The sequence below is a fragment of the Pongo abelii genome, chromosome 16 (assembly GCF_028885655.2).
Source record: "Pongo abelii isolate AG06213 chromosome 16, NHGRI_mPonAbe1-v2.0_pri, whole genome shotgun sequence".
NCBI lineage: Eukaryota > Metazoa > Chordata > Mammalia > Primates > Hominidae > Pongo > Pongo abelii.
In genome coordinates, this window is record NC_072001.2 from 68,235,645 (window position 1) to 68,247,769 (window position 12,125).

General features: G+C 39.4%; 1 protein-coding gene across 2 annotated transcripts in view; it reads right to left on the bottom strand.

Annotated features, from left to right (window-relative positions):
* Positions 1–962: 962 nt before the first annotated feature.
* The window catches only part of CLPX (caseinolytic mitochondrial matrix peptidase chaperone subunit X), a 43,291-nt gene continuing 32,128 nt past the window's right edge, over positions 963–12,125 (bottom strand). Inside the window, exons 11-15 of one of the 2 annotated variants that reach the window (XR_010137482.1) lie at positions 7,664–7,963; positions 6,423–6,515; positions 5,138–5,244; positions 3,082–3,632; positions 963–2,338 (exon numbers count right to left, since the gene is read on the bottom strand). Coding sequence is in view for 1 of the 2 variants with exons in the window: in XM_002825558.5 (XP_002825604.1) it covers positions 3,542–3,632; positions 5,138–5,244; positions 6,423–6,515; positions 7,664–7,963 (591 nt within the window). In the remaining variant the exon portion in view is untranslated. Of the gene's footprint in view, positions 3,633–5,137; positions 5,245–6,422; positions 6,516–7,663; positions 7,964–12,125 lie in introns of both variants that reach the window. The other variant, XM_002825558.5, reaches the window with a different exon arrangement.

Consider the following 12,125-nt stretch of genomic DNA (forward strand, 5'->3'; position numbering starts at 1 on the left):
TTAAAAATGTATGGGGTACCAGAGGTATGTAGCACTATGGTAGGTGCTGGTTATAGTTAACAAAACAGGCTGGGTCACCATCTTTGTGGAACTTAACGGTGTAGTTGGAAAGATACGTGAATAAGCTTGGGAGATTTGCTATAGGACAGGAGATACTAAGCAGTGTTTGGATGCCACTGGGAATAATTCAGAAGGAAGGATACAGATTCTATAGTAGAGACATGATCAAAAGAATTAAAGGCCTTGAGAAATGAGAGGGAATGATGAGACCCAGAGCATGTGTGGAGTGACTGAGTTTTGTAGAAGGGATACTTCAGTTGTAACTAAAGAGAAAGGTTGAGTGATGGAGTAGATAGATTTATAGATGGTGGGATGATGATGAATTCCATCAATGGTTTTTCAATGAAATGTGAAGCAAGGTCCTTAGCTAGATGGAGAGGAGAATATTAAATGGTCATTTCAGAGTATTAACAAGAAGTTACAGTTGTTGCTTATTTCTTACCTCCTACAGCTTCCTAGTTGTTTTACACTTCTGAGATTTTGATTTAGTTCTCATTATTCTTTTCTGGCAAATTTCTACTTGTTCTTCCAGACTTATCTGAGCCATCACTTTCTATGTCACCACACCTGGTACCTATCTCACTTCCACTATTAAAATACACTTTAGTTTGTATTTGTTTCGCCTACAAGACTAGTAAGATTCCTGAAAAGCTTGGTCTGTGTCCCTAGTGTCAAGCAGGACATTTAAGAAAGGATTTTTGATAAATGTTTAACAGACATTGTCTGTGGAATCCACAGCTAGAATTTATCTGATATGGAAGTGCCAAGGATTAACCAATCCCTAGAATGAAGCAGCTCATATGATATCTGTGCCCTTTTAAAAATGGCACTGTTTGGCTGTGCTTGTTGTCAATGCAGAGTGATCCTGCACCATTGCAGTATGGACACACCACCACGTTGGCTTTCATTTAGTCTTTTTGTTTTATTCAAATGTCAAAATGTAAGTTCCAAGATACAAATTATGTTTGATTTAAAAACATCAATTATGCTTTGTTAACAACTTCCAAAGCCAAATGTAAGTTGTTGTGACTAAAATGCCTCCCAGTCCATTTCTGGAGGATTACCCTTAATATGTTTAACAGCTAGTCTGATTTCCACTCTACAAAAAGGAAAATGATGCTATAAGGGAAAGATAATGAACAAAGTTATAATATGTAAGACTTCCTGGGGAGAACTTGAACCATTACTAGGGAGACCAAGGAGAGGTGTTTCTGTTCCATACTATAGCAACCAGCCTTAACACTCTGTATACAAAGTGCATTTCTGATCCTACCCAGCCATAAATACCATACATCCCTTTTATTAATTATATCATAGAAAGCCCAACTCTTCATCAACAAGATTTAGAATTTCCTAATAGCTTCAGTTTTTCCCTAAAAAAAACTGTGTAAAAGGAAAGCTCAAGAGTCTATAAACCAAAAAAAAGAACAAATATTTACATATGCTCTGATTTAAACAATTTCAAATGAGATTAAACTGAATGAATATAGAACTTGTACCACCATTATAGAAGGAAAGAAAAAAAAGCTTAAAAGTTACCCAAATATTTTAATATTTATGGAATTAAATGATACAATTTTCATTAAGACCCCAAATAGCCCACCACTTTTTAGCTTTGCTGTATAATGAAGGTTAGTAACTTATATGTTAGTGTGAACACATTTACTTTGGCTGACAGCAAAACATAGATTTTTCTTTAATGTTCTAAGAAGCCAAAGAATTAGACCAAAATGTTCAGCATCAAAAAACAAAAAAACTAGCTCAATACTTCAGGTTAAATACACAATATCAAGAAATTTTATTTAGGTAGCACATGGCTGTTACTATGACTGATACTGCATGCTATTTCTAGAATTAGATATGTATCTTTCTGGCTGGATGCGGCGGCTCATGCCTGTAATCTTAGCACTTTCAGAGGCCAAGGTGGCCGGATTGCCTGAGCTCAGGAGAGACCAGCCTGGGCAACATGGCGAAACCCCGTCTCTACTAAAAATACAAAAAATTAGCCAGGTGTGGTGGTGCACGCCTGTAGTCCCAGCTATTCAGGAGGCTGAGGCATGAGAATCGCTTGAACCCGGGAGTCAGAGGTTGCAGTGAGCCAAGATTGTGCCACTGCACTCCAGCCTGGGTGACACAGCAAGACTCTGTCTCAAAAAAATAAAATAAAATAGATATATAACTTTCTGAAGATTTAAGCTAGACTTCAATTCCATGTACTCACCCATAGTAATAAAATGGATTAAAGATGGTAAATAAGGCCGGGTGTGGTGGCTTACGCCTGCAATCCCAGCACTTTGAGAGGCCGAGGCCAGCAGATCACAAGGTCAGGAGTTAGAGACTAGCCTGGCCAACAGGGTGAAACCCTGTCTCTACTAAAAATACAAAAATTAGCCAGGTGTGGTGGTGCGTGCCTATAATCCCAGCTACTCGGAAGGCTGAGGCAGGAAAATTGCTTGAACCTGGGAGGCGCAGGTTGCAGTGAGCCAAGATCGTACCACTGCACTCCAGCTTGGGACAGCATGAGACACCGCTCAAAAAAAAAAAAAAAAAAAAGATGGTAAATAAATCAGACAATGGCCTTTTTTACAGAACCAATTGGGATGTTAGTGTCATGCATTAGCAGATAAGACTAGGAATACAGCTAAACCAATTATCAAAATATAGTTCTTCAGGGTATTTTTCAATGAAATGTTTAACTACTTGAAAACTACCTGGTCCAATTTTTTTTTTTTGCGCTGAGACGGAGTCTCACTTTGTCGCCCAGGCGGGAGTGCAGTGGCACGATCTCAGCTCACTGTAACCTTTGCCCTCCGAGTTCAAGCGATTCTCCTGCCTCAGCCTCCCGAGTAGCTGGGATTACAGGTGCCTGTCACAGCGCCCAGCTAATTTTTCATATTTTTAGTAGAGCTGGGGTTTCACCATCTTGGCCAGGCTGGTCTTGAACTCCTGACCTCGTGATCCACCCGCCTCGGCCTCCCAAAGTGCTGGGATTACAGGCGTGAGCCACCATGCCCGGCCTACCTGGTCCAATTTTTAAGATGAATAAAATTCCAATATTTTCAGAAACACATGTGGGTAAAAAAGGTAACACTAAAGAATGGTATCTCAATATTCAATTTTAAAGAATTTATTTTCCCATTTGTAGAGTAACATTATTGTAAAATCTACGTTATCGCAATACCTGCATTGCTTAAAAGAATTCCTAAGAATTTTGTTAAAGCATATTTTTTTTTAAAACTGAACCAAAATAATGTACATTTTATCTCTAAACATTGTGTCATTTAAAGTCCATATAACATCCTCTGTAAAATCAATGTGATGTTACAATAATATACATGATCTGATTCTTATCCTAAAGGCTTCTCTGACCATGTATGATATCCAAGATAGATCCAATGCCTTTAATATCAGACTGTAGAGACAATTATGATCCTAAACAAAAGAAGGAAAAGCTGTATATACAGGACAGCAATATGACAGTTTAGCTGTTTGCAGCATCTGCTTGGCGGGGCCATCCTTCTTCTTCAACTCCAGAGTCATACTCCTCTTCAGAGGATTCTTTTGTTGGAGCTCTACAATGAAAAGCCATGTTTGTTTTTTTAAAATAAAAAATGGAGGTAAACATGATCTTTAAAATCAAAACAGCAAAGTAACCTCCCCTAGCTAAGAAAGCCACGATAACAGAAAATATTAGGAGCACTTTTAATATTAAGACTGCTTAGGCCAGACACAGTGGCTCACATCTGTAATCCCAGCACTTTGGAAGGCCGAGGAGGGCTGATCACTTGAGGTCAGGAGTTCAAGACCTGCCTGGCCAACATGTTGAAACCCCATCTCTACTAAAAATACAAAAATTAGCCGGGTGTGGTGGCACACGCCTGTAGTCCCAGCTACTCAGGAGGCTGAGGCAAGGGAATCGCTTGAACCCAGGAGGTGGAGGTTGCAGTAAGCCGAAATCATACCACTGCACTCCAGCCTGGGCGACAGAGCGAGACTTCGTCTCAAAAAAAAAAAAAAAAAAAAAAGGAATTGCTTAGTAATATGGGAAACAGACTATACAACCAAGAGTTGCAAATAAACTTCCCAGCATTTTCCCTGACAAATTTATTACTGGGGGGGGAGAAAAAAAAGGACAATATGGCTTCAATTGTGAAGGCTTAAAAAATCCTCTTCTCCAAGAAAGTATCATCTGTTATTTCAACTCAAATGCTGGAATTTAGCATATGTATATGGTAAAGAAGCTATTTCTGATCAAATCCGTCTTGTCTCAAACTAGTAAAAATGATAATTCAGATCACCACAATTCCTTTAAAAGTCATACATCAACGTCATTAAACAATAAAAATAAAAGATTATATCTCTCTGGATAACTAAGGTTGTTCAAAACAAATCAACTGCTTCTAAAGTTATCTTGGAACATAAGCAAACATAAAACATAACATACCTTATGACTGAGTTAAACAGAAACCTAGCTTTTGTGTAGGTAACATTAATGTCAAGCATTGCATAGTAAACATTTATTGAATAAATCAGGGGTTAGGAAACTATAGCTTGCTAGCCAAATCCAGCCCATTGCCTTTTTTTATATATTTTTTGAGACCGAGTCTCACTTTGTCACCCAGGCTGGAGTGCAGTGGTGCGATCTTGGCTCATTGCAACCTCTACCTCCCAGGTTCAAGTGATTCTCCTGCCTCAGCCTCCCGAGTAGCTGGGACTACAGACACACACCACCACGCACAGCTAATTTTTGTATTTTTAGTAGAGACAGAGTTTCACCATGTTGGCCAGGATGGTCTCTATCTCTTGACCTCGTGATCCGCCCACCTCGGCCTCCTGAAGTGCTGGGATTACAGGTGTGAGCCACCACACCCGGCCTGAAGATCAACTTTCAAAGACTCACAAAATACTATTATTTTATAATACCCAAATTAGATTTTTCTACATAAAACTTGAGATTACTGCTTCCCTTAGAAATATAATAATTTTTATGTAATTTTAAAATGACAAACCAATAAACATAGCAATGAGGAGCTCATCTTAAATTTTCTATCTGTTCTGGCTTGAAAATACACTTTACCGGATGTATCCTGGTTCCTTTTTTCCTTCTACTACTTCTTTGTCAACCTCCACACATACGATATCAGAATTAGGGACTTCAAACATTGGTTCTAGTAACAGCTTTTCCTAAAGAAATAAAAAGTAATGAACCACATTGAAAACAGATTACATACAAGTGCTTTTATTCTATAAATCACAAATTGGTGGGGGGAGGGGAGAGGAATAGCATTAGGAGATATACCTAATGCTAAATGGCGAATTAATGGGTGCAGCACACCAGCATGGCACATGTATACATATGTAACTAACCTGCACATTGTGCACATGTACCCTAAAACTTAAAGTATAATAATAAAAAAAAAAAAATCACAAATTGGAATCCATTCACTCAAGGAAAAAGAAACAAACAAAACAAATATATATATTTGGGATTATATAAATAAACATATGTGTGTGTGTGTGTGTATATATATATATATTTGGGATTATAGCTGTGATTACAGGCGTAAGCCACCACATCTGGCCAATTTTTTGTATTTTTAGTAAAGATGGGGTTTTGCCATGTTGTCCAGGCTGGTCTTGAACTCCTGAGCTCAGGCAATCCACCTGCCTCAGCCTCCCAAAGTGCTAGGATTATGGGCATAAGCCACCATGCCCGGCCTCTTCTTTTTTTTTTATTTTTTGTTTGTTTTGAGAGATGAGGGTCTATGTTGCCCAGGCTGGTCTCAACCTCCTGGGCTCAAGCAATCCTCCTCCCTTGGCCTTCCAAAGTGTTGGGATTTATAGGTGTGAGTTACCAGACCCAATCTCGATTTTCTGTGTCATTAATCATATTATGTCTATGTCCTTTGTTGCAAACACCTTGAAGTTCCTTTTTGAGAAAAAGCAAAATATAATCTACTGTGATTAAAAAAAAAAAAATTCAGGCCAGGCGTGGTGGCTCACGCCTGTAATCCCAGCACTTTGGGAGGCTGAGGCAAGCAGATCACCTGAGGTCAGGAGTTTGAGACCAGACTGGCCAACATGGTGAAACCCCGTCTCCACTAAAAATACAAAAATTAGCCAGGTGTGGTGGTTCTTGCCTATGGTTCCAGCTACTTGGGAGGCTAAGGTGGGAAGACTGCTTGAGCCTCAGCCTGGGAGATGGAGATTGCAGTGAGCCAAGATCGCACCACTGCACTCCTTTATTTGAGACTCTGTCTCAAAATATATATATATATTTTCCAAAAGGAAAACAGGGAAGCTTAATATACTCAAAACTCAGACTAAGAAATAATTGTTTTTATAGAATAATGCCAACTCACCATTATGGACCGAAGGCCTCGTGCACCTGTTTTTCGTTCTAGTGCCAATCTGGCTATAGCTTTCAAAGCATCCTCAGTAACATTCAGTTCACACTACAAATACATTAAAAATAAATTGTAACTTTTATTGTTAATTTCTACCTCTAGAAAATGTACCATTAAGTAAGGGCACAATTTCTCATGGTGTTTTGGAACCCTGCCTTCAAGAAGCAATTGCTTCTATCAATTAATCCATGACAGTATCAGTATTATGAATTGCAAGTTTGTTCTGAAGCTTGAAGATGTTTTCTAGATTAACATGGACTCCCTAGGATTTTTTTCAACATTTACTAAACCTCTGTGTGTTACATACTAGGGATTTAATGATGAACAGACATCATCTTTGCCAAGCAACTTACAGTCTATTGTGTGATGACAGATGACAGATTAGCAAACTAGCATTTATAGTCCAGTGTATGTACATGGAGCTAAGGGAGCAGCAAAGCGGGAGACATCTAAATAAGACTAGGGAACCACTGGAGGATTTTAAGCAAGGGAGTAAAAACATTAGCCTTATCTTTAATCATTCAATAAATATTTAAGAACTTAGTATCCATTTGTTGGGCACTGTTCTCAATGATCCATTCCAGAAGTAAAGAGGAAGATAATGATATTTTGGTGGTGATAGTCACAGACAGACATGAGACAGGCAGACCAATTAAGAACTAAATGCATGGGTCAAGGTGAATAATATCAAAGGGGCTTGACTTGAGGCAGTGGCAATGGAGAAGAAGAGACTGATATTTAGAGACACAAAGTTCACAAAACCCAAACCATTTGTTATCCAATTGGGTATGTGGGCTAGGTGTTTGGCTACAGAGATGTATATGTGGGATTAATAAAACTATTTTGGCAAAATAATATAAAAATATACACAGTATGTCACAACAAAAGCATTTAGAATATCAAGACTGAAAGGACAATCCTGTACGCCTGGCTTGGAGGTGTTGAGGTAGGCTAATGGCATTATTTTTCTTGGGCTTTAGGCTATAATGATGGTTTTAATTCAGAAAAAATAAAGACAACTCCTAAATTCTAACATAATACAATTATGCCTTCCTTGATTCCTAGATCCATATTTAGTAAGGAATAGGCTGGTATTCTAGATGAGCAGAATTTGTTTTTGTTGTTAGGTTAATTTATATAGAATTTCAATAGCAAGAAAATAAAAAATAACTAAGTAAAAAAAATAAAAATCTAACCTTATCCATGCTGAATAAGGCCTGGTACTGAGGAATAACAGCATTTCGTGGCTCAGTTAGTATTTGTACAAGTGTTTTCTCATCTAGACTATGCAATGGAACCACCACAGGCAACCGTCCCACAAACTCAGGAATCATGCCAAACTCAATCAGATCTCTGGCTTCCACATGACGCAATAACCGATCTTTTTCTTCAATGTCTTGGTGAGTATTTGATTCCCCACTTCGATTAGCAAGGTCTGCAGCAGCTGCAGCCCTTCGGCCTTTTCCCAGATTAGATGGTGTTCCAAATCCAAGATACTGCCAAAGAAATGATGCATATTTATAATTAGTAGAATCAAATGATAGTGTATTAAGTACTTTTCATACATATTTCATATGATCTTTGTAACAACTCTATGAAGAAAGTTTTATTATCATTTACATTTTACAAAGAAAAAAAACAGGCTTAGAGAGTTTAATATCTTGACCAAAATCTTATTGCTGTAAGTGGCAAAGCCAGAATTTGAACTCAGGTCTGTCTGCCTTCAGAATTGAGAACCTAACCACTATGTAATAACCAACACACAAAGAATGAATTCTAATAAAAGCCGGTAAGAACTACAAAGGGAGTTCCTTGGAACTCAGATAATAAGGTTGCAGGGTTTATTCAAAACTTCTAGATGAGTGTGGTTTCCAAAAGGTAAAAAACTATAAATACGGAGCTACAAGCAGCCTAACGAGAAAATTATCTGTTAGTGTCTTAAGTCATGATTCTTCTAAAATCATGATTTTGGTCTGCATACAGTTAGAATAATTTAGATTTTATAAAAAACATGTAAGAATGACATCAAACAAGAATGTTAACTCTTGCAAAGCTAGAGTCCTCAAAAACATAAAAAAATAAAACGAATGCTAACTTTGCTGAACAAGGTTGGGTGTATAAAGGCATATGGATCTTGCTTCAGTCAACATAAATGAACTGTACTCCAGGCAATTCCCAAAAAGTTTAATTTTGACATGTCATATAGCTTTTGTCAAAAGAACAAGAGAAGTACATGATAATGTGCAAACATAGCCTAAGCTAAAAATCTGTTTGCAGGCTGGACCTGGTGGCTCATGCCTGTAATCTCAGCACTTTGGGAGGCTGAGGCGGGTGAATCAGTTGAGGTTAGGAGTTCGACACCAGCCTGGCCAACATGGTGAAACCCTGTCTCTACTAAAAATACAAAAAGTAGCTGGGCGTGGTGGTGTGCACCTATAATCCCAGCTGCTCGGGAGGCCAAGGCAGGAGGATTGCTTGAACCTCAGAGTCGCGGAGGTTGCAGGGAGCTGAGATCATGCCACTGCACTCCAGCCTGGGCGACAAAGCAAGACTGTCTCAAAAAATCTGTCTGCAATGGACTGAATATTTAAGTGTCCCCAAATTTGTATATTGAAATCCTAACCCTGTATTATTAGGAGGTGGGGCCAGGTAATAAGAACTAGAGCATATGGAAGGCATATAGAGCTTGCTTCAGTCAAGGTTAATAAGAACTAGAGCCCATGATTGCTCCCCTAATTTTCATTAATAAAGTTCACAGCTAAATGGAGTGACCTAATTCTCAACAAATCAGAATAACAACTGAAACCTTCCTTCTGTGTACTTCTGATTCCTTTTCTGACATTACTTTCAAATCTTCTGTCCTACATGTTTCTAGCTTCAAATCCTTTTTGGAAGTATGAAGTATTAATTATAAATAAATATTAGAACATGGTCTTTGCTTTTAGTTACAGAGTTTCAAATACGAGGTTCTCTCTCTCACACACACACCCCCAAAGAAATAATTTCTTCTTTCTAATTTGTTAGGCTAATTTATGCAGTATTTCAATGACACAAAAAACAAATTTTCATATTAAGTTATGTTTTGGCTGCTATTGAAATTTTGCATAAATTAGCAGAAAAATAAAAATCTAACCATATCCATGCTGAATAAGGCCTGGTACTGAGGAATAACAATAATTACATGACACGGTTAGTATTTTTAAAAGTGTTTCCTCACCTAGGTCAGGCAAAGGAACTACCATGGACAACCACATCATTATGTGGTTATTATTATGATTATTATTTTTTACTACTATTAAACTATTACTTAAACTAGTACATTCAAGACCAAGAAGACTTAACAGCAAGCAATATAGCACACAGCTGATCTATGACATAAAGATTTCAAATAGAATGTTATATAATATAAAAGTGATCACTCGTGGCTATTATGCAAACTACAAAACCATGGAAAATACAGGTGTTTTCTGGGCTTCCTGCCGCTATGCTGACATTACATTTTGTTGTACTCAATCAAAAAATAAGTACTGGGCATGTACTATGAGGATATGAAGAAACAAGTCCCAGTCCCAATTAAAAGCAGGGGTTTATAAGAAGAAACACCTATAAAACTAGGTGGGACCACAACCCTTCCCGGATCTGCCAAAATGCTCCCCTCCATTGGTGAATGTCAGCAGTGATCTATGGCAGACTCTATGAGCAAGGGCAATGGAGATAAACTTTATTGGGCACCAGTAAATTGGGCAGGAGGAATGAATAGAAATTGTACTGATGCAGCAACTACCTCCAATAATGAACTCCCTAGATAAAATATTAAGTTGAACTCATCAAGTTACACTTTTAAAATGCCCATAGAGGCCGGGCGCGGTGGCTCATGCCTGTAATCCCAGAATTTTGAGAGGCCGAGGTGGGCGGATCACGAGGTCAGGAGATCAAGACCATCCTGGCCAACATGGTGAAACCGCGTCTCTACTAAAAATGCAAAAATTAGCTGGGTGTGGTGGCGCGTGCCTGTAATCCCAGCTACTCACGAAGCGGAGGCACAAGAATCACTTGAACCCAGGAGACAGAGGTTGCAGTAAGCCTAGATCGCTCCACTGCACTCCAACCTGGTGACAGAGCAAGACTCCATCTCCAAAAAAATAAAATAAAAGCCCATATATGGATGATATTTAGAAATCTTTCAATTTACTACTCTGAAGTTGGCTTTTGTTTTTTTTGTTTTTTGTGGGGAAAAGCGAGATCAGATTGTTACTATGTCTGTGTAGAAAGAAGTAGACATAAGAGACTCCATTTTGTTCTGTACTAAGAAAAATTCTTCTGCCTCGAGATGCGGTTAATCTGTGACCTTACCCCCAACCCCGTGCTCTCTGAAACATGTGCTGTGTCAAACTCAGGGTTAAATGGATTAAGGGTTGTGCAAGATGTGCTTTGTTAAACAAATGCTTGAAGGCAGTATGCTCCTTAAGAGTCATCACCACTCCCTAATTTCAAGTACCCAGGGACACAAAACACTGCGGAAGGCCGCAGGGACCTCTGCCTAGGAAAGCCAGGTATTGTCCAAGGTTTCTCCCCATGTGATAGTCTGAAATATGGCCTCGTGGGAAGGGAAAGACCTGACCGTCCCCCAGCCCGACACCCGTAAAGGGTCTGTGCTGAGGAGGATTAGTATAAGAGGAAGGCATGCCTCTTGCAGTTGAGACAAGAGGAAGGCATCTGTCTCCTGCCCGTCCCTGGGCAACGGAATGTCTCGGTATAAAACCCCATTGTACATTCCATCTACTGAGATAGGGAAAAACCGCCTTAGGGCTGGAGGTGAGACATGCGGGCAGCAATACTGCTTAGCAAAGCATTGAGATGTTTATGTGTATGCATATCTAAAGCACAGCACTTGATTCTTTACCTTGTCTATGATGCAAAGACCTTTGTTCACGTGTTTGTCTGCTGACCCTCTCCCCACTATTGTCTTGTGACCATGACACATCCCCCTCTCTGAGAAACACCGACAAATAATCAATAAATACTAAGGGAACTCAGAAGCCAGAGGGATCCTCCATATGCTGAACGCTGGTCCCCTGGGTCCCCTTATTTCTTTCTCTATACTTTGTCTCTGTGTCTTTTTCTTTTCCAAGTCTCTCGTTCCACCTAACGAGAAACACCCACAGGTTTGGAGGGGCGACCCACCCCTTCAGGTTTTTTTTGTTTTTTTTTAAAACAGAGTCTTGCTCTGTTGCCCAGGCTGGAGTGCAGTGGCTCAGTGGCGCAATCTCGGCTCACTGTAACCTCCACCTCCTGGGTTCAAGGGAGTCCCCTGCCTCAGCCTCCCAAGTAGCTGGGATTACAGGTGCCTGCCACCACGCCCGGCTAATTAGTGGAGACGGAGTTCCACCATATTAGCCAGGATGGTCTGGATCTCCTGATCTCATGATCTGCCCACCTCGGCCTCACAAAGTGCTAGGATTACAGGTGTGAGCCACCGCGCCCAGCCTACTCTGAAGTTTAAAAAAAAAAACAAATACAGCAAGTCCTCACTTAACATTGTTGATGGGTTCTTGGAAACTGCAACTTTAAATGAAACAACATACAACATGTCCTCCAATAATGTCATTTTGTTCAACATAATTTCCTTATGAAACTGATGAGGAAAAATTAGTTTGT